The sequence below is a fragment of the Bicyclus anynana genome, chromosome 26, assembly GCF_947172395.1.
Source record: "Bicyclus anynana chromosome 26, ilBicAnyn1.1, whole genome shotgun sequence".
Lineage (NCBI taxonomy): Eukaryota > Metazoa > Arthropoda > Insecta > Lepidoptera > Nymphalidae > Bicyclus > Bicyclus anynana.
In genome coordinates, this window is record NC_069108.1 from 1,259,792 (window position 1) to 1,282,274 (window position 22,483).

The 22,483-nt window shown below is 39.4% G+C and overlaps 2 protein-coding genes across 2 annotated transcripts in view; one reads left to right on the forward strand and one right to left on the reverse strand.

Moving 5' to 3' along the window:
• Positions 1–9,577, forward strand: part of LOC112052945 (bromodomain and WD repeat-containing protein 1) — a 35,615-nt gene extending 26,038 nt beyond the window's left edge. The window contains exons 24-28 of the mRNA XM_052889990.1: positions 1,227–1,292; positions 1,620–1,768; positions 2,362–2,400; positions 3,673–3,912; positions 5,797–9,577. Coding sequence (XP_052745950.1) covers positions 1,227–1,292; positions 1,620–1,768; positions 2,362–2,400; positions 3,673–3,912; positions 5,797–6,045 — 743 coding nt within the window. The 3' untranslated portion in view covers positions 6,046–9,577. The remainder of the gene's footprint in view (positions 1–1,226; positions 1,293–1,619; positions 1,769–2,361; positions 2,401–3,672; positions 3,913–5,796) is intronic.
• Positions 9,578–10,177: 600 nt separating this feature from the next.
• Positions 10,178–22,483, reverse strand: part of LOC112052947 (uncharacterized) — a 32,619-nt gene continuing 20,313 nt past the window's right edge. Inside the window, exons 22-30 of the mRNA XM_052889839.1 lie at positions 22,043–22,137; positions 20,429–20,632; positions 18,991–19,132; positions 17,467–17,697; positions 16,046–16,156; positions 14,453–14,579; positions 13,561–13,675; positions 12,336–12,449; positions 10,178–11,507 (exon numbers count right to left, since the gene is read on the reverse strand). Coding sequence (XP_052745799.1) covers positions 11,351–11,507; positions 12,336–12,449; positions 13,561–13,675; positions 14,453–14,579; positions 16,046–16,156; positions 17,467–17,697; positions 18,991–19,132; positions 20,429–20,632; positions 22,043–22,137 — 1,296 coding nt within the window. The 3' untranslated portion in view covers positions 10,178–11,350. The remainder of the gene's footprint in view (positions 11,508–12,335; positions 12,450–13,560; positions 13,676–14,452; positions 14,580–16,045; positions 16,157–17,466; positions 17,698–18,990; positions 19,133–20,428; positions 20,633–22,042; positions 22,138–22,483) is intronic.

Here is a 22,483-nt window from a genome sequence, read left to right on the forward strand (position 1 = left end):
ATCGATTCTTTTGACGGAACAGAAAAAAATCGATCAAGTAATCGAACATTCTATATTCATATCATATCATTCTATACTATATATAGAACATTCTACAGTCTAAGCAATATGTTGGTTAGTCTGTGTAAAAATTACGCGTGTGTGTATTGTGAGTCAATTATATAGTTGTGTGTAGTGTATGGACACAGAATATACTTAATGGTGTTAAATGTTTTCGATGTGTGACTTTACCTCGTCCCCCTCAAAAAACGACAGACTTTTTTGTTGGTGAATTTGGGTGCGAAACAGGTCCATTCTTTTTAACGGTCTAAGGTAGACATCTGTCAGTTAATGATCTCTGAGAAAGCGAGTAAGTTAGTTCTCAGGTTTATTCAGTTGAACACTTGAGTTAGTTCGAGACGTTTCGGTAGTGAGTCAGTGGTGAGTTAATAGTTAAGGCCATTGCATTGTTAGTTACTTAGCTGGGAGCCAACACGAGCGGAGAATGGGGAGTATTGGTTTACCGTAAAAGACGTATTTAACCCTACTGGAATCGGTTGCAAGTACGAGATCCGCTGGTGGCTGACTACTTGCCATACGATAGTTAAACCTAGTTTACATCTGATAGTATCTGCGCTATACTTGATCAATATTGTAGTTAGAGGGTAGAACTGTAATAGATCAAGCGATCATTCCGCTTACAATTGATAGTGTTACTTTGTGTATTTTGCCATCCCTGACGTATATCGTAGATCCTAATTAAGACATAGTACTACTACGTAGTAGCAGTGCGCAGTATTAAGAAAGAACGAAAGAAAATTATTTTATTTGGACACACACACACACATAATACACAAAAGACAACAAATACTTAAAAACTAAAGAAAGTAATTTTAAAAATATAGTGAACTAATAATTAATAAAACTAAATTAAATCCAAAAAAAAAAAAAAAGATGTGTGTGGTAACAAAATGGTGACCACTCAGCATGTGCTACGCTAGTGATGGATGCACCAGCGCAGCGCTGGTCTTCCGTGGAGCCATGTGGTGACGTGGAAACAACAAGAAGAAGTGTATTCAATATCAGTCCTTGTGATTTAGTCTTCCTTCGATAACCAGAAGTGGAATTCAGTCATTCCATTATAGTTACAGTAAACCCGATTCCGCTAATTGTTGTTACTTTAATCTAAATAATATAGAAATTACTATTATTTTATTTTTATATACCATTTGTAAATGGTTTCGCAGGCAAGGGCGTGGGTAAGAAGAGCAAAAGCGCTGCTTCAGCGTCGTCCAGCAGTCGCGCACCGCCCGGTGAGTGGTCACCTCATTATGCTAACAAACATACATGTGACTACAGTTTGAAGCAATGTATAACGTGGTGAACATTATTAATAATTGCAACATGAAACTTTATTGCACAAAATCACTGATCCGATTGGCAGCGTGACGGTGTCCACGCTGCCTAACGAACAACTGAACTCAAGACATCAAATACCTTCTTATTTATACCATGACTGTTGCAACAGCTTCGTAAAATACTTCCTTTTTTATAATATCTTAAATACTATTCTTTAACGAAGAAATTAATTGTGAGTTTACACTATTGTATGTATGTTTGTTTGTATGCAATACCAACAGATGGCGCTGGCGTCAGCACTGGCCGCGTGACGCAGTCAGAGTCGGACGACGAGCTACTAGCGTCAGTATCCGCCTCCGCTGCCGCGTCCGCTGCAGCGACCGCCTCCGCGCCCGCTCCCACCACCAACGGCGCGTACAGCAGGCTACGGGTGAGTCTCTTGGAACGTGACGTCACGTGACGTCATCAATAACCATCATCATCATCCATCATCATCATCATCCATCATCATCATCATCATCATCATCATCATCCGCTGCGGAGTCGCCATTCAACCTTGGGAAGCCAACATCCATAGGTTTTCGAACTATATGCCCTGTCCATTACCACAGCAGTGATTGAACCATCATTTTGTTGTAGAGGAAACAGCTCAAACAGGTCCCAAGACTTGTGACCTTGGGAGTAGGTTTAAGGGATCCCTTTAGAATGCATTAACATTCACCTTCCCTGCACGACATTCCACACTTAACAATTTATGATAAACAATAATTACAACACAAACCATTACTGCACAAAATCAGTAACGCGACTAGCAGCGTGACGGTGTTTACGCTGCCTAACAAACAACTAAGCTCAATTCATCAAATACCCTCATATTTATACCATCCTCCCACCAGCCAGACCTGGAAACCTCAATCGGCCCAGCTGGGGATCGAACCCAAGACCTCTGTCTTGCACATACCACTATGCCACAGAGGTCGTCAAAATATTATTTCATAATATAGTTTGTTTTGTTTACAACAGGCGGACGATGACGCCAATTCGGACTACGAGCCGCGCCCCGTAAGTTATTTTCTTTACTAATACTAGTCTGCGGTTTCACCCGCGTAGTTTCCGTTCCCGTGGGAATACGGGGATAAGATATAGCCTATAACACGCACAAATAAAGTGGCTTTTTATTGGTAATAGAATTTTCAAAATCGGTTTAGTAGATCCAGAGATTATCCTCTACAACTAGGAACACCACGAATTTTATTTCTTTTTATTGTTAGTTTACTTGTAATTGGCTATAATCTGTTTTCTATGTTGTTACTTTTATTATCTTTGTATTTAGCTGTAAGTTTTCCTTTCTAAATAAATAAATAAATAAATAAATAGAGTTGTGAAGTTGTTGGAGGTAATCTGTGGATCTGTCCACTGAATCGATTTTGAAAATAGGCTAGTTGACTCATTCTCATCAAATTTAATATAAACAATATTAATTTCGTGTAGTACATTACATGGAATAAGGGTTCCAAATATATATATAGTAACTGGATCCGTGATAGCTTAGTAGATATCACCTATCCTTCGATTCGGAGGGCGCAGGTTCGAAATCCGGTCTGTGACATGCACCTCCAACTTTTTTTTTTTTTCAAAATCAAAAATTCATTTATTTCAAGTAAGCACTGTTTAGAAGCACTTTTGACACATTAGTTGACTTTTTGTAAAGATTCTACCACCGGTTCGGAAGGCAGGTTCTGCTGAGAAGAAACCGGCAAGAAACTCAACAGCTGCTCTTTTGAAATGAAAAAGTCATACGGGCCGGGCAAGTGTTGTACGATGACGTCACATACAATATCGCGACTGTTAGCGAGAGTCGAAAATTATGCGAACTTTGAATGTATGTAAAATCACCAGTAATTTGGTATTTTTAAATAAAACAAAAAGTAGTGTGTTTGTATATATAAAAATTCTAATGTAACAAAGTGATTTTGCATACCTAGTAACATTCTCCATTGTCTGCGTGTGTGAAGTCTGCCAAACCGCATTGGGCCAGCGTGGTGGACTACGGTCACGCTCATTCGGCAGAATATCAGCGTTGTAGGTACTGTTGTACCCACAACATTCTAGCTGAGTCGGATCCATTTTATTGGCACAACACATTTAATTCTATATTATTTATATATTTATAGTTATAAGTATCACGATGTGTATTAGTTTTAAGTTTTCAATGTGTTGTGTTAACAAATAAAAAAATTCTATTCTATTCTATTCTATTCATTCTGAGAGGAGGCTCGTGCTCGGAGGTTGTTGATGGTAGGTGATGTTAGTTACTAGAGTATCACGTTCCAGCGTCGCAAGCGGCGGCGCTCGAGCGGCAGCAGCGCGCGGCCGCGGGCGCGCGCGCGCGCGCACTCGTCGTCGTCGTCGGGCTCGGGCTCGTGGGCGTCGGGCGGGCGGCGCTACGAGTCGGACCGCTCCTACCGGCCGTGCTCCACGGACGACGACCGGCCGCTGCAGGCCTACCGCGCCGGGCCCAGCGTGGCGCTGCGCCGCCGGGGCAGCCCGCGCCGGTACAACGAAGACAGTGAGGTAACTACGTTTAACACATTCGCTATGTGTTTTATATGTTGTACGAGGTCAATTGACCTCGTACCGCGGATTCGTTACGAGGTCAATTGACCTCGTGCTGCTGCATCGGAAGGTAAGAGTTACGAGGTTGATTAACCTCGTTCAGCACCAAATAGTTTAGTACGAGGTCAATTCTCCTCGTACCGCTACCTCAGAAGGTAAGAGTTACGAAGTCGATAAACCTCGTTCCGTACCACATAGTTTAGTACGAGCCACGAGGTCAATTGATCTCGTGCTGCAGCCGCAATGTAAGAGTTACGAGGTCGATTGACCTCGTTCTGCACCACATAGTTTAATACGAGGTCAATTGACCTCGTGCCACAACCTCAGACGGTAAGAGTTACGAGGTCAATAAACTTCGTTCCGTACCACAATTTAGTACGAGGTCAATTGACCTCGTGCCACAGCCTGAACGGTAAGAGTTACGAGGTCGATAAACCTCGTTACGTACCACATAGTTTAGCACGAGGTCAATTGACCTCGTATCGCTGCCTTAGTAGATAAGAATTACGAGGTCAATTAACCTCGTACGCAGGCTCAATGTAAGAGTTACGAGGTCCATAAGCCTCGTTCCGTACCACATAGTTTAGTGCGAGGTCAAAAAACCGCGTACCACCAGTGGAAGTACAGAAATATCAGTGCCGCAGTTGAAGATGAAAGTCTTCGAACAGTGCGTGTTGTCAGATGACCAAGCTGAAGTGGCAATGGGCAGGCCATGTAGTTCGAAGAGTCGATGGACGTTGGGGTCCCAAGGTGCTGGAATGGCGACCCCGCATCGGAAAACGCAGTGTTGGTCGATCCAAACCGGCCGGCTTCTGCATCCGGCCGTGGGTTCGATTCCCACAACTGGAAAATATTTGTGTGACGAGCATGGGTGTTTTCCAGTGTCTAACACAAGCCACTCTGTATGCTTACTTTGGGGCTAGATAGTGATGTGTATTGTTTAAGTATATTTATTTATAAAAAAAAATCCCCGAGGTAGATATCCAGCGGGTTGCTGGGAGGCGCTGGATACTGGCGCCTTTAGACCGTTGTGTTTGGAGGTCCACGCAAGAGGCCTATGTCCAGCAGTGGACGTCTAAATCGGTGATATTATAAGTTACTAGCGGACGCTCGCGACTTCGTCCGCGTGAAACTCGATGTAAACTTTCAACTACCCCTATCCTACCCCCACCTTACGGAACTCTATTTTTTTCCAAAATAAAATTTAGCCTATGTTACTTGTGGATAATGTAGCTTTCGAATGGTGAAAGAATTTTTAAAATCGGTCCAGTAGTTTTTAAGCCTATTCATTACAAACAAACAAACAAACAAACATACAAACAAAGTTTTCCTCTTTATAATATTAGTATATAAAAATGAACTGCTGTTCGTTAGTCTCGCTAAAACTCGAGAACGGCTGAACGGATTTATCTTATCTTGGTCTTCAAATGTTCGTGGAGGTATAGGGAAGGTATAAAGGTGAGAATAATTAGAATAATTGCCAGGAAAACTATAAAAACAACCCTTTTCTATTTCCCATACCAACGTTTAAGAGTCAAGGGGTAGGGCAGGGGTAGGTTAGGGGTAGGATAGGGGTAGGGTAGGGTAGGGATAGAGAATAAGTGCACTTATGTCAAAAAGGTGAAGGTAAAGGTGAGAAAAATTTGAATAATTGCCAGGAAAACTATATAAACGACCCCACACAAATGTTTAAGAGTCAAGTTATTTTAAGAGTAGGGGTAGTAGTAGGGTAGGGATAGGGAAGAATTGAACTTAAGTCAAAGCGAAGCTTGACAGGGTCCACTTGTAAGTTATAAAAACGGATATAAGCCTACTTGAATTTTTTTTTTTTTTTTATTCAAGGAGGACTCTGCTGCTGCTATCAGCAAACGGACACCCCACCACCAGCGCCTGCAACTGCAGCAGAACAGGCGCGTGCTGCAGCGCAGTCGGCACGCTGCCGCTGACCACGACTACCTCAACGGCCACAGCCACCACACCCCGCCCGCCGGACCCTCGCCCACTGCTGGGCGGTCTCCGCCTGTGAGCATATCGTCGCGAGGTCGAGTGAGGAAACTGACTGCGAAAGCGCGGGGTCTCTTACGACACTGATCCCAGCATCCTCAAACACCCCCTGACATCTCCAATACTCCCAAACACAGCCACCACACCCCCTGATACCACCCAATCTCAGACCAATTATTGTATAGGACCTGCCTCGCTAGACGTTAATTTTCTGTCAAAGTATATGATCAACGATCTAATGCGATTATAAAAACTGTCTCTATAGTTTCGATGTTTCATTGTTGTAATCGTGTTCGTCGGTTAAAGAGCTCCGTTAAAATACTTTTTTGTGTAATTGAATGGCGCAAAAAAACGGGCAAAAACTATCTAGCTTAGTAAAAGATACATACCAAATCTGAGCTCGTTTTCCTCAGAAAATTACAGAAAATTTCGTTTGTGAATATGGGTGCGATACTGGTCTGAGCACCCAATACATCATATAATTATCCCCCACATCCCCCGATACCTCCCAACACCTTCTGATACTTCCAACACCCCTGACACCTCAAACAAGCCTCAATAGCTCAGCCGTAAGAGTAATCGGACTCATCACCAAGGGGTGGTGGTTTTATCCCCGTTGGACTATTGTGGTACTGGTACCCACTCCTAGTACAGTCTTTCTACTGTTTCTAGTACTGACTAGTTGGAGGGGAATGGGAATATTGGTTATATTTAAAAGATATGGCAAATATTATTTTAATAGAAAAAAATACCCCCCGAAACTTCCAATACCCCAGTCACCTCCAACTTCCCCTGACCGCCCCCATAACCCCCAAACACATTATCCCCAACATTTCTCTATACCTCCCAACACCCCCTGACACTTCCAAGACCCCTGACACTTCCAACTTCCCCTGACGCCTCCAACACCCTCCGATATCCCCTGACTCCTATGAATATACTTGTATATTTTGTAAATAATTTCTAATGTGTGTACCTCACATCCAGACGTAGTGTATTCGTTACGGACGCAATTTTGTGTACATACGTCTATGGACGCAGTTTTGTGTGCATACGTCTATGGACGCAGTTTTGTGTACATACGTCTATGGACGCAGTTTTGTCTACATAAGTATAGACGCAGTGTTTATGTCTATGAAGGCATTTGTGTACAGTCTGTGTATAGTTGTTAAGGACAATGGAAGCTCGCGAAGCATCTAATAGTTTTTTTTTAATTTTATATGTCACCCAATTCGAACTTAAATTAAATATAAGATTAAATAATCATTATTTTATTTATTATGATAGATGGGCTATCTAACACTGAAAGATTTTTTCAAATCGGACCAGTAGTTACTGAGATTAGCGCGTTCAATCAAACAAACAAACTCTTCAGCTTTTAATATTAGTATAGATAAATAACAGATGAGGGTATATATTTTTCATGCCGACTCTTGTACTATGACGTATATAATTTGTCTATACTGGAAACATTGACCTCTTGTAATAAATGGACGCACAATCATGTAGAAAATTTCACTTCAAAACTAAAAGTAAAAAAAATTATACCTAAAGGCCTTTGAATATAGTCCAATATTCGATAAAATCCCAAATTCAGAGCAAATTCAACCTTAAAGATTGAGTTTAAGGTTAAATTTGCAAATACTTGAATTGAGTGCCAAAAAGTTGTGTTTGGCACTCATTGAGTGGGGACGTTTTTTGGTCGCTGATTGTGCATCCACTTTTTAATAAGAGATCGATGACTGGAAATAGCATATCGCTCTCTCTCTTTTGTTGCTATAGGAAGAAAGAGAGAACGATATGTAGACTAAATTAAACTTAAACCCAACATACTCCAATATGTCTCGATGGGTTAATCTATAGGTTTTTAATTGTATTTATGTTTATTTTAAAAGACAACAATACATTATTTGTTTTTATTTTGAATAAGTTTTTTTTTTTTAATTTAAAACTAAGTGTAAATATATAAATGTATAAATGTGATCTCTCTTGTAATTGTAATGTAAGGTTAGGCTAAGCCATTATGTACTTTACGTGCTCGGAATAAGGTTCGATTTGTATTTATAATACGTGTAGTTAGGGTTTGTAATGAATTCATTAGTCGGACGCGGTGACCGGTATTTTTTTTTTTTTAATTAATTTTAGACCAATTTTTTTCATCCATTGCTGGTAGTTTACATATTTCGTCATTTATTTTTTTGTGAAACTTGCTGGGCCCAAAATGGCCAGTCTTTTTTTTTAAGATTAATGAAAAATCGTGAAAATTTCAATAAATGGAAACGCGCGGTGAATGAGAAATTTTGCCATTTTTATGTACCAATGTCTTTTATTCATTTTAGTAATTGTTATTCTATTTTCGGAAAATTCGTCTTTGGCTTTTTATATTGTAGTACAGTGACGTCACAAACTCGTTTGTGTGAACTAAATGAGCGTAAACATCGCAAAATGTTAAAATTTTTAGTACATGTGGTAGCGTGAGTCATCAATATCCGTTGCCTGGCAACCTCTGACTGTCAGATGACTCTTTAAAATATTATGTTTCTGTTTTGCTGACACTTGAACATGTGTCTATTTTGCTGACACTTTAGAACATGTTTCTATTTTGCTGACACTTTACAACATGTGTCTATTTTGCTGACACTTTAGAACACGTGTCTATTTTGCTGATACTTTAAAACATGTGTCTATTTTGCTGACACTTTAGAACATGTTTCTATTATGCTGACACTTTACAACATGTTTCTATTTTGCTGACACGTTAGAGCAAGCTTTTGTTTAGGTGACACTTTAGTTTTATACACTGTCTGTACCATTATTTACATAAAAAGCCGAATTTCCAAAATGGAATATCTATGGCATATAACTATATTTTTAACAGTAATTTGCTGACGGTTACCCGCGCGACTAACACTAGTGTAAGATCCCGGCTTGTATTGACTTTCGTTTAAAGATTTTCTTGAGAAAAATCTCTTAATGAAGGTAGATTTAAATCGGGATCTTATACATACAGTATGGATGTAACATGGCTACATAGCATGGCTGCGTTGCTAGGCAACCTATACACGGGTTAGAGTTTATGTACTAGTACACCACTAGACCGGAGTTTTGGATTAACAAAAACTATTTTTTTTATCAGTTTTATATAACTTAGTCTTAACTCTTATCAGAATTTTTTTATCCTTGGTTGTGGACGCCATTTTTTATAATTAAAATCTATGTACATATATAAAAATAAATCTTGAATCTTCCTAAGCGCAAATCTCGAGAACGGCTGAACCGATTTAGTTATTTTTTTTTAATACTCCTTGAAGTACGAGGATGGTTCGTACAGAGAGTTAAGGGTAGGGGTAGGATAGGGTAGGGGCAGGAAAGAAGTGCTCAAAATTCTAAGCAAAGCTTGACTGGGTTCGCTAGTATAGTATACAAATCCCATAAAAAACAATTGAATGGAACTATTTTATATCTGTTAGTAATATAAGTGGTGGCACTCGGGTCTAGCCGTGTACTTGTGCGTGTACAGTTTCGTGTACAGTTGCGTGTACAGTCTGTGTACAGTTGCGTGTTGCGTGCGCGCCGCGTGTTGCGAGCGAACCAAACTGAATAAAGTGAATATTTTGTACGTAATTGTTTTATTTGTTTTTAACCATCATCATCATCCACCACCACCATCGTCGTTGTCATCATCATCACCATCATTATCATCATCAGCATCATCATCATCATCATCGTCATCATCACCATCATCATCATCATCATCATCATCAGCATCATCATCATCATCATCATCATCATCATCATCGTCACCATCATCATCATCATCATCATCATCGTCACCATCATCATCATCATCATCAGCATCATCATCATCATCATCATCGTCACCATCATCATCATCATCATCGTCATCATCATCATCATCATCATCATCATCATCATCATCATTATCATAATCATCGTTGTCGTCGTCACCATCATCATCATCATCATCATCATCATCACCGTCATCGTCACTATTATCATCACCACCGTCGTCAACCTGTTTGTTGATTTAGGTTGATAGTCCACCACGCTGGCCCAATGCGGATTTGCAGACTTCACACACGCAGAGAATTGTCAGGTGCAGGTTTCTTCACAATTTTTAAGTTTCCTCGAACCTACGCACTCCCAAATTATCGTAACGAGTCCTTAATGTAGATAGGGGTTAAAATAAAAATAAAGGTTATAAAATGAAATTTATTTACATTATTACTTATTTAAATTAACATTTATAAAATTATCTTCCACTAGCCGACACGCGTGACTTTGCGTCGAATCCAAGTATTTTGTAGTATTTATATATACAAAACTAAGTAATATAGTGAGTTTTTTTTTACCCTATTTATTAACCCGCCATTGCTTAAGACTGCAAAAAGTGGTCAATTGGGGCTTCGGGATTCAAATTGAGGTCCTCAATACAAAACGTATTGGGATTTATGTGACATAATTCAATTATAAAATGTAGACTAGTTAAAATTATTCACAAGAAAAGTATTGAGAGGCCTTAATAACAGACTCAGATGCCAAAGCTTCCCATACGGCCATCAAAAAGTTCCTCAGTAATAGAAAACAATTAAATTATAATTGAATTTACGAAAGATCATGTACCTAAAAAAAACCAGAAATTGCAGCATAAATTGCAAACTGTAATGAAAACACTATGTCCTTGGCATTGATGGTGATATAGAAAATTCAACACATTTGTACCCCCCTCAGTGCTGCCCCTAGCGGATGTTTTTAATACCTTTAGAGGAAAATGGCTCAAAATTGCCCGTGAATGTGTTAACCGCAAAATAACTGAATGCGGTTAAGAACCGGCTGGATAAATATATGAAGCAATAAGAAGCACATCGATATAGGAGCATGAGCGAAAGCTGCTTAGAATATAATTAAATAATAATAATTTATGGACAACGCGAACAAACACGCAGGCGGCCAGTAGTAGGTACCTATACAGGAAGATACTTTTTTGTATATAGTGAAAAATTTCTTTCGGACTTTTGAATCGATATATTGTTCAGTACTTGACTTCAGAAATAACAAAATAATGGATACATTATTCTCCAATTAAAATAGTAGTGGTTATTAGCGCCATCTCTCGTGTGGGATTTGCTTTACTTCACAAGCTGCTACTAGTTAGTTCACAATTATTCCGTGAGAAAGACAAACGGATTTGGCGCTGCGCTCACTTGTGTTGTGTCGTAGTTGAGCAGTTTTACTACAGATGGCGCTTTGTGCGTAAAAAGTTTTACTTTAAAAATGAAAAAAATACGTGACTGTGAAATTTCATTTACGTACAAAATACAATGCGCACTCCAAAAAAATCTTCTGCCTGTATACATAATTATATCTATATTCAACAGTTTGTCTTTGCGTTCTGCGAGACGCACTCCCCGCACGCGCTATGGGTGTAGAAGGCAGGCAGCAGGATGACGGTCTCCGATGGCCGCTTGTACACGATAATGCCGGATGCCTCGGACACAAACTTCACTCCGTCGCCGATCTCTACCACTCTGTAATAAATACGTATGTTCTAAACAACACGACTAAAATAAAGCGATTATAGGGAAACCACAGAATAAAGAATAATCCAGAATGAGTCTTTACAAGCAGCGTGGTGAAGCCGGTAAAACCCTTTAAAAATAAGTAAACGTTACGCGTCTGCTATACATATATCCGGATGTCACCGCATTTAAGTATAGAAACTTTTTTCATATTTGTATTTCAAAATTTAACACTAACAACAATTACATAAATTAATATAATATTCAATAATTACCAATAAAAAAATACTCCATTTTATTTCTTTAGTTTTGTGAACAGTTTTTGAAAAATATTTAAAAACGTAAGACGCCATTTTTTTTTTTTAATAATATTGAAAATTACTAATGCGACGCTACGTGTCCTACTGACTCGAGAATATATAAGTTTTTTAATTTTGTATTAGGAACGGCTACAACACTGGTTCCGTGTGCTCTATCTACCTATTATTCTTTAATCTGTGTAAGAAACTTAAAAGTGGTAGCGCCTTAGTAGCGCCATCTCTCGTGTCAGACTTGTTTTACTTCACAAGCAACTAGTTTCACAATTATGCCGTAAAAAGATTCGGCGCTACATTCACTTGTGTTGTGTCGTAGTGTATCTGTGTTAATACAGATGGCGCTTATCGATTACATTTTTCATAACACCTTCAGCCAAAGATAGCTGATTAGCTGATAGAATCGTGAAAGGAGTTTTGGATAAACATTCTAATAAAGAACTTGCTGCAAAATCTAAGATTTTGTTTGTATACTTCTCGACATGTAAAGTAACCACTTTTGAAGATATTTAATGTTACTTACGGTAGGCCTATATCGGCTGTATCCAAATTAGTATGGTTAGTGCTCGTAGTATTGCTATAACCTTCATACAGTTTGATGCCGCCATTTTGTTGCCGGAGAATGACGAAGCTGGAACTGTCATTTGTAAAGATTAGTTATGTTATAACCTTTATTGCTTCTGCACTCAGAGGTGAAAAATGACACTGTACTTAAGTCCTTTCTATTGATCGGTTTGAATGCGGTGCCAGAAAAACACAAAAACTTAATTGGCATAGCAGTTAGCACCTCCTTGAAATAAATCAATTGAAAAAACATAGGTACGATGATATTTTTCGTTTTTAAAACTTAATTACAAAGATTTTTAATAATATTGTCATTCACACCCGTGAATGTAGGCTTTAAATAAGCCTATATAAGCTTTGTTCTGAATGGGAGATCCGTATATCATCCATCGATTGTACTTGTGTGTGGCTTGTGTTTATACCTTTCAAAAAGGCATAATTAAGGGATTAAACAAGAAAACAGTAAAATGTTTTTTATTAACTCCACGTCCACTCACAGCATGCGCTTGTTGCGTACTAAGTTAATATGTGCGCCTGCACATCTATGAGTAATGACATAGCATTGTGCGTTATTTAATATGGAGCGGCCCATCTAACGATTTATATCGATGGTACCATCTATCATCATCTTTATCTGGTCAGTAGGTTATTTTAATTGTCTTTCATTTCTTTTTTATTTAATGTTTGTTTTCATTTTATTAAGCCTTATGGTTTAATGACCGAATAAAAAAAATCTTTAGGTATTCCTTTCTTTCCTAACTTTTCTGCCTTGTAGTTGTTCTGTTGACGCCTAGATGTCAACAAGAAAATATTGCCAATTTTACTCGATTCTTCTAAAATGACAGCCTTATAGTATTCCTGTGCTCTGTACACTCAGACTAAATACATAAGGACTAGTATCGCACCCAAATTCACGAAAAAAAAATTCTGCTATCTTCTAAGGAAAACGAGCTTAGATTTCATACATATCTTATACTAAACTAGCCGTTCGTTTTTTACACCATTTAACTACACAAGAAGGTATTTTACGGAGGTTTCTTACCGACGGACACGATTGTTAACTATTGAACATCGATTCTATAAAGACAGTGTTTATAATCGCATGAGATCGTTGATCACTTTGACAGAAAAATAATGTCATGCGAGGCAGGTCTTTATCTAATTAGTCTGAGTCTGTACATTACCTGGGTGTCTCGGAGCAGTCAGCCAGCAGTAAACTCTCAGCACACTGCAGCGCCGGCAGCTGCTCCACCGCGCCTGACAGCGTCTGCACTGTCGCCCCGTGGAGGCGGCACTCACCTGATAGTGAAGCAATTTACATAGAGTAAACGGAGCATTTTATGGGCGTGTATAGGGAACTAAACGACGCCCTGCGGTTTTACTCGCGTAGTTCCCTTTTCCGTGGGAATATATAATATTATTTTTTTTAAGATTCTTTACAAGTTCTCAACAATCTCACCTGATGGTAATTGATGATGCAATCTAAGATGGAAGCAGGCTAACTTGTTAAGAGGAGGATGAAAATCCACAATCCTTTCGGTTTCTACACCATATCGAACCGGAACGCTAAATCGCTTGGCGGTACGTCTTTGCCGGTAGGGTGGTAACTAGCCACGGCCGAAGTCTCAGACCAGCCACACCTGGATTAATTAAGAAAACTTCAATCGGCCCTGCCGGGGATCGAACCCAGGACCTCCGTCTTGTAAATCCACCGCGCATACTACTGCGCCACGGAGGCCGTAAAATATTGGGATAAAAAATATAACACACAAATAACGTGGTGGTAAAAGAATTTTCAAAATTTTACTAGTCAATTATCACTTTTTTTTCGGAAACTGTTTATCTGAGGAGATGGAACTTAACCGTAACGCATTAGAAAATGGGGAAAGTGTCGCCACAGCAGGCTATAGATTAGAAAGAGGAAAAGAAAAAACATTTATTAAAAAATTGTGCCTTACACCACAATGCCTAAGCAAGCACTATTGTTGTGTCTGATGCTTCAACCACCTGATCAATTGAAAATCAAAACTAAAGTAGTTGAAGCATCAAAAACCACTTCTGATTACAACTACTCACGGTAGAAGCCGAACCTCTTCATGAGCTGCATGCCGGTCCAGCTGTCCAGCAGCCAGGCGTAGTTGTCGGAGTCGACCTGCACCGCCACTCCCGCGTTGAGGCTGATCGACGCTATGCCGTTCTTCTCCTGCACCAAGGAAATAAAATATAAGCTGGATGCAGGTGGCTCAGGATCGTGATGTTTCGAAGTCCCTACAAAAGGCCTGTGACCTGCAGTGGACGTCCATCGGCTGATATGATGATGATGATTATCGTATCTTGAGAATAATTGACTTATTTCGTCGTCGTCGTCGTCATCAACCCATATTCGGCTCACTGCTGAGCTCGAGTCTCCTCTCAGAATGAGAGGGGTAGAGCCAATAGTCCACCACGCTGGCCCAATGCGGATTGGCAGACTTCACACACGCAGAGAATTAAGATAATTCTCTGGTATGCAGGTTTCCTCACGATGTTTTCCTTCACCGATTGAGATACGTGATATTTAATTTCTTATTATTATATATTATAGACTTATTTCACGGCACCCAAATTCGACAAGAAAAATCAAACGTGCTAGCCGATCTAGCTTGTTTATTAGGTACAATAGATGAATTCTAACATTTAAGCATAGGACTAAGAAACTCAATCTCAGGAATAAATATAAAATCCGGACAAAAACCTATGGAAATAAAAACATATTATGTGAGGGTGCTCAGTTATATAACAATCTGCCAAACTCCGTTAAGGAGTTGAACAACATAAAAGCATTCAAGAAATCGATTAAATCCTACATCCTCACAAACTTGGACAACATATTGAAAAAACAATGTAATTAAATACAATAATGCATGGTGTCTGCAAAAGTGACGATATGTTAACTCTAAGTTAAGTGAACAGTACGTTCTTTTTTGGAGAAATAAATATCTTTAAACCGAATTTTGGTACATTAATAAATGGAATTGGAGTAGAATATAAGCTAATTTTTATCCTGAAAATATCCGTGGTTCCGGGGTTTGTGAAAAATTCAACATTAAGAAAAACTTTTTCAAATCAGTCCATCTGATTCCGACTGTACTGTGACTGATTACATTCACACTGTCAATCGGGATGATGACAGTTTTTTTAAATTGTATATAAATTAAGAGTATAGGAATAGCAAAGAAATTTTGCAAAAGTAGCAGTGTATCTGCGATCATCACTTTCGGAGCTACAGGGATTTAAAGGGTCAGATTTGCGGCGCTGCCGCGGATCTCCGAAAAACGCCCCATACAAAATGGTACGAACTTATGACGTAGGCAATTAATGATCGTTAGATTTGTATGGGCGTTTAAACAAAATTACTAATATCTTCGTTATTTCTGCGTTTATGTTTATAGTTCATTTATTGAAAAATGTCACATTTAATGTAAGGAAGCTAAAACTGTAAGAATTTTCATCTAATTACGATAAAAAAAATTTAATAGATTTTGAAATTTTATAATCTTATTTATTTAGCAAATATCCAGACAATCTTTGCTTTTTATGTATAAATTAGTTAACATTGACCTTATTTACGCGAATGTGTCATAAAAATCAATATATTCAAACCTGGTCATCATCCCCATTAGGCAATACCTTGATTATGGTGGTGGTATCGATGGTGTCCTTCTCGAAACTTCCCAACAGTTGCGCCACCGGCGTCCCGCCAGCGATGCCCAGCGCTGGGAGTAGATCAAACTGATGCAGCTGAAACAATATGGATACAACAACATCTGCCGGGACATCATATGATATAATAAACATTTGTAGTCGAAGCTTCTATACTACACTAGGTTAGAAAATATGAGAGAGTGGGGTAGACAAAATCCTTTGGTCTTATTGTATCCTTGAAAAACAGCGTGCGTGTGAATTATGTCTTCGAAGAAAGAAGTAAGCTGGAATATTTAAGAGACTTCAATGAAACCGACTTCGGAATTTGATGGGAATGTTTTAAAAATAAACTTTGAGATTAGCTAGTTAGATTTGGGGATTACACTGGTGAATGCGATATGAAAGATGTAAACGAAATGATATACAAAGCGCCATCTATAGTAACACAGCTAAACTACGACACAACACAAGCCCAGCGCCGAAACCGTTTAGTCTTTTAACGGCATAATTGTGAACTATGCCGAACTAGTAAGAGCTTGTCCAACACAAGAGATGGCGCTAATTTTTAAGTTTCTCTTTCGTGTTTTATTTTATTTTTGAAACATGTTTCAATGTCGTTTTCATGTCTAAACTTGATCTTTATTATATTTTGAAGTAATAAATTCTTATAGGAGGATAAACCACTTCGTAACGAAACAAGTTACGACGCCACTTTATCTGACTTCTCTTTCTCTATTTCTGTCGTCCCGAGACGCATAACTACGTTTCTTTTTGAAGTGATAACTTCTTATGGGAGTTAAAACCGCTTCGTAACGTAACGCGTTACGCCACTCTATCTGACTTCCCTTTCACTATTTCTGTCGACCGTCCCGAGACGTAAAACAACGTTTCTTTTTGAAGTGATAACTTCTTATGGGAGTTAAAACGTAACGCGTTACGGCTCTCTCTGTCTTCCCTTTCCCACACGCATACGGCAGCAGGTTAAAGTTATCACTTCTATCGAGTTTTTATTGGTACCTCGTTTAAGAACTCACCTTTTCCCCCTTAATCTTCACCTCCACGTATCTCTCAACGTCTCCGTTGACAGTCTTGGGCGTGCCGCGGTAGTCCAGCACAAGGGCGCTGGCGTTGGTGCTACGCGTCTGTTTAAGAACTCACCTTTTCCCCCTTAATCTTCACCTCCACGTATCTCTCAACGTCTCCGTTGGCAGTCTTGGGCGTGCCGCGGTAGTCCAGCACAAGGGCGCTGGCGTTGGTGCTACGCGTCTGTTTAAGAACTCACCTTTTCTCCCTTAATCTTCACCTCCACGTATCTCTCAACGTCTCCGTTGACACTCTTGGGCGTGCCCAAGTAGTCCAGCACGATAGCGCTGGCGTTGGTGCTACGTGTCTGTTTAAGAACTCACCTTTTCTCCCTTGATCTTCACCTCCACATATCTCTCGACGTCTCCGTTGACAGCGTTGGGCGTGCCGCGGTAGTCCAGCACGATGGCGCTGGCGTTGGTCTGGTCGCTGCAGCTGGTGCGCGCGGCGGAGGAGCGGTAGCGGAGGGCGGCGCGCCCGTGGTAAGACGCCGGGTGGACTGCTATGTCCTGGTCCGCGTGGGCGTGGCTTATGTCGTTCTCGAAGTAACACAACTGGAACATTAATAGTATTAAGAGCGCGCAGCGCGTCTGTACGATATGGATAAAATTCGAAGCGCAAGCGAGACGCCGAATTATGACTTTCACGTGAGTGAAAAGCACGGAGCGATTGACGCGCGACGCAAATTTTATGACATGAGCGCCAAAACCATTTTTACCTAATTGCAAGTAAATTAAACAACATAACGAAAAACAAAATGGCCATGTTCAAGATATACACCTAATTTTTTATACAAAACAAAAATTTAAGAAAATAAGTTTGCTTTTCCTGAGATTTAAAGCAAAATGTGAGCAAAACATGTATTTTCAAAAAAATAAACTATCGAGAAAAGTTTTACAAATTGTGTATTTTGTATAGTCATAACGAAGCTAACACTTTGAAATATCATTTACCCAAATATCAGGCTCCTAACTTTTCCAGAATCTGAGATCCAGAACCATTTGTAACCACCAAATTACATATTGCACACTCTTAAGGTCGCCATTGACGGTCAATTATTCTCACGTTTCTGAAAAGCAAACGTCAGTACCCACGCGGCATACTATACAAGTCATGTACGCAGTGACCAACACACGATCAAGTATAGTCAATAAAGAGCAATTCGAGCAATATATCAACTAAAATCACGCGAGTCCCTTCGTCAAAAGTTTGAAGAAATAGGTATACTAACAGTAGCCTGTCAATATATATATAACAGTATAGTATATGTAAGACAAAATATTAATTTGTACAAACGAAAAGGATATTTAAACCCACGTCTTACTAGACACTTGTAAATTGAGCCTACTTGAAATAAATGAATTTTGATTTTGATTTAGTCGTGGGGGCTACAGAAACGTGAGAATAATTGACCGTTTGTGGCTGGCATTAGCTAATCAATACATTATGAGCCGTAATAGCCTAGTGGACTTCGATTCGATAGGTTCGAATCTGGTCCGGGGCATGCACCTCTAACTTTTCAGTTGTGTGCATTTTAAGAAACTAAATGTGAGGAAACCTGCATACCAGAGAATTATCTCAATTCTCTGCGTGTGTGAAATCTGCCAATCCGCATTGGGCCAGCGTGGTGGACTATTAGCCTAACCCCTATTATTCTGAAAGGAGTTTCAGGAGGATGCGCGGTTTCACCCACATGGTACCCGTTCCCGTAGGAATACGGGTATAATATATAGCCAGAATTAGAATTTTTCTAATCGGACAAGTAGTTCCTGAGATTAGCGCGTTCAACCAAACAAACTCTTTTTTAAATATTATATTTGTACAAAGATGTCGTAACGAAATATTACCTTCCAGAATCGTTTATTGGGATCCAGAGAGTAAGGTTGCTTGACGTACAGGAACGACTCCACCGTGACGTTCCGGCCCGCACACTTTATGTTCGTGTTGGAATCTATCTTGAGGAACTCCTCCTTGTTTTGATCGTTTCGACTGAAATGTAATTAATAAACGTAAAAAAAAACTAGATAATTAATTAAACAAATAAAAAAACCCGACTGCATAAAGTACAAAAAAACTGAAAAGAAAAAAAACAAGCTTAGTCCAGAAAGCCATTAGAAAACAGTCGGGACCTTAGATATTGGATAGAATGATTTTCTTCTACATTATTTAAATAGGTCCCGACTGTTTTCTAATTGCTTTCTTAACCGAGGTTAAGCAAATATAGTATAAAATATTCTACGGAATGCTCGGTGGGCGAATCCGACTCGCACTTAGCTGATTTTTATAATCAATATATTTAATTTAGTCTATTTTATAACTTCGCTTCACAAACCTGCTCGCACCTATAGTTATTCGCCTCGCGTATTTTTTATAGACAACTAATAAATAACATTTTTCTAATTGTAGTTTTTTTTAAACATGGCCATGATATACCATTTTAGAATCCTCACAAAAAGCTCTTGAATTTAATACCCATATTGCAATATTAGAAATTTTTTTTTTTTCACCTCGAGTCTATAGCGTCTCACAGTCGCCTTTTTATTTTTTTTTAGTTTCACCTATCTAAGAACACTTGGGTTATTGAGACAAATGTAACGATATCCTAATTACGTAAATCCGTTCAGTGATTTGGAATATATGAGGTAATAAAGAATATTACATACATACATACATACATACATACAAGATACGCACGAAAAACATAACCCTTCTTGCAGTCTGGTAATAAAAATTAGTAATAATAAGTTAAAAATAAACTATTTTCTATTTTCTTTCCTGAAGTTTGACTTAACATAAAATGATTATTTTTAATACAGTAATTTCGTCGGAAAAAAATGCTTAGAAATGCAAATGAATCGAGAAAGCTTCGGTAGTTAACAATCTCGCGAGATAGATTATATAATCTAATGGTATTTAAAATTTTACGCTTGCAGATTTAGTTAAAAAACCGTACCTGTATATAAGAGCCGTGAAAGCCTAGTGGATATGACTTCTGCTTTCAATTCCGGAGAATGTGGGTTCGAATCCGGTCCGGGGCATGCACCTCCAACTTTTCAGTTGTGTGCATTTTAAGAAATTAAATATCACGTGTCTCAATCGGTTAAGGAAAAACATCGTGAGGAAACCTGCATACCAGAGAATCTTCTTAATTCTCTGCGTGTGTGAAGTCTGCCAATCCGCATTGGGCCCGTGTTGACTATTGGCCTAACCCGTCTTATTTTGAGAGGAGACTCGAGCTCAGCAGTGAGCCTGGGTTGATAATGATGATGATGTAGGTACTCTTACCTATAATAAGTCAAAACGAAGTCAAAATTTGCCTCAATACGGTCGACTCTCTCAAAAACAATGACGTTTCCCAAATTGAAGCTGACTTTGATGATCTCGTCGTCCCCCTGGGCGGGCCTGGTGGGGGGGATGATGATGCCGCAGCCGGGGGATGAGAAGAACTTCTGAATGGAACTCAATACTGATTGCTGGATTGGTAAGATACTGGAAAAATAACATCATTAGAGTTCCTTAGACAAAGGCTAAAACGGGAAGCAATATTAAACGGGACCTTCGAACAGAGCTTTACTTTTTGTCCCTATAATAATAAAAAAGTGGTGAAATAGGGGTTAAAAGTTGTGTAGGTATGTTAAATGTGTACCCATAGAAAAGTTTTTATTGTTAAAGTCAGCTATTGACGGTCAATTATTCTCACGTTTCTCCAGCCCAAACGACAGCGAAGACGTTTCATAAGTCGAGCCGTCATGTACGCAGTACGCAGTGATATATATAGTCGTGGGTGCTGCAGAAACGTGAAAATAATTGATCGTCAATGGTGTGCATATGTTATAGTCATGAAAATTTATGCATAAATACCTACTAATTATAAAGCTGAAGAGTTTGTTTGCTTGAACGCGCTAATCTCAGGAACTACTGGTCCGATTTGAAAAATTCTTTCAGTTGTAGATAGCCCATTTATCGAGGAAGGCTATAGGCTATATATTATCACCGTATTCCTACGGGAACGGGTACAACGCGGGTGAAATCGCGCGGCGTCAGCTAGTAATACCCGGACCATTTGGCCCACTTGCTATGTACGCCTATGCCGATACGCCTATGCCGTTTTAGCTACTTTTGTGGCCTTCTCTTGTAGCGGCGTTTGTGGCTGTCGCTTGTGGCCCGTGTGCGGCGACTTTTTTTTTATTTAAAGATTATGTAGCACTATGCAGAGTTTATGCCACACATGGCAGGATATTGTCCTGACATATTACATAATATGACAATATTATATGATAACTAGCGGACGCCCGCGACTTCGTCCGCATGAAACTCGATGTAAACTTTCAACTACCTCTACCCTACCCCTGCTCTACCCCTACCCTACCCCTACCCTACCCCTACCCAAAAAAATAGATGTTGGCCTATTCTCATAGATACCGGATAAGCACAAAAAATTTCATCAAAATCGGTCAAGCCGTTTCGGAGCCGAGGATTTTTTTTCCTTCAAAAAAAATCAAAAATCATTTATTTCAAGTAGGCTCAGTTTACAAGCACTTTTGACACGTCAGTTGACTATTTGTAAAGATTCTACCACCGGTTCGGAAGGCAGGTTCTGCTGAGAAGATACCGGCAAGAAACTCAACAGTTGCTCTTTTGAAAAAGTCGTACAGTATTATAATTTACAATTGATAACAATTACAATTTCTTATAGTTTTATTTCCTGTGTGAAGGTGGAAGCTGATCCAATGGCCTCAAAGTGCTTTTATCTTTCTTCTTTCTTACTTACTTAGCTCGTCAACCCGCATCCGAGTACCATGGTGGGTCAAAGCTCTATATTTTCAACGAGGCAGGTCATGGCCATGTAGTAGGCCTTTAATTGGCTGATAATCATGACGTTGTAAATCTGTTACTCACTCATAACTCATGAATTTCGACATGATGTATTTTTCGATGACCTCGGCGCCGGTGGTCTTCCTCTTGCAGTCGAAGAATATCCCGGTGTCGTCCACCTGGGGAAAGTTTACCTAATTATGGACCTTATGGACGTGTTTTTGGCTGGTGGGAGGCTTCGGCCGTGGCTAGTTGCCACCTTACCGGCAAAGACGTACCGCCAAGCGATTTAGCGTACCGGTACGATGCCGTGTAGAAACCAAAAAGGTGTGTGGATTTTCATCCTCCTCCTAACAAGTTAGCCCGCTTCCATCTTAAGACTGCACATCACTTACCATCAGGTGAGATTGTAGTCAAGGGTTAACTTGTAAAGAATAAAAAATAAAAAAATACAGGATGTCCCAGAAATATTGCGACATACTTTTCAGGGTGATAGCTGACATCAACTTGATATTTTAATTGTAA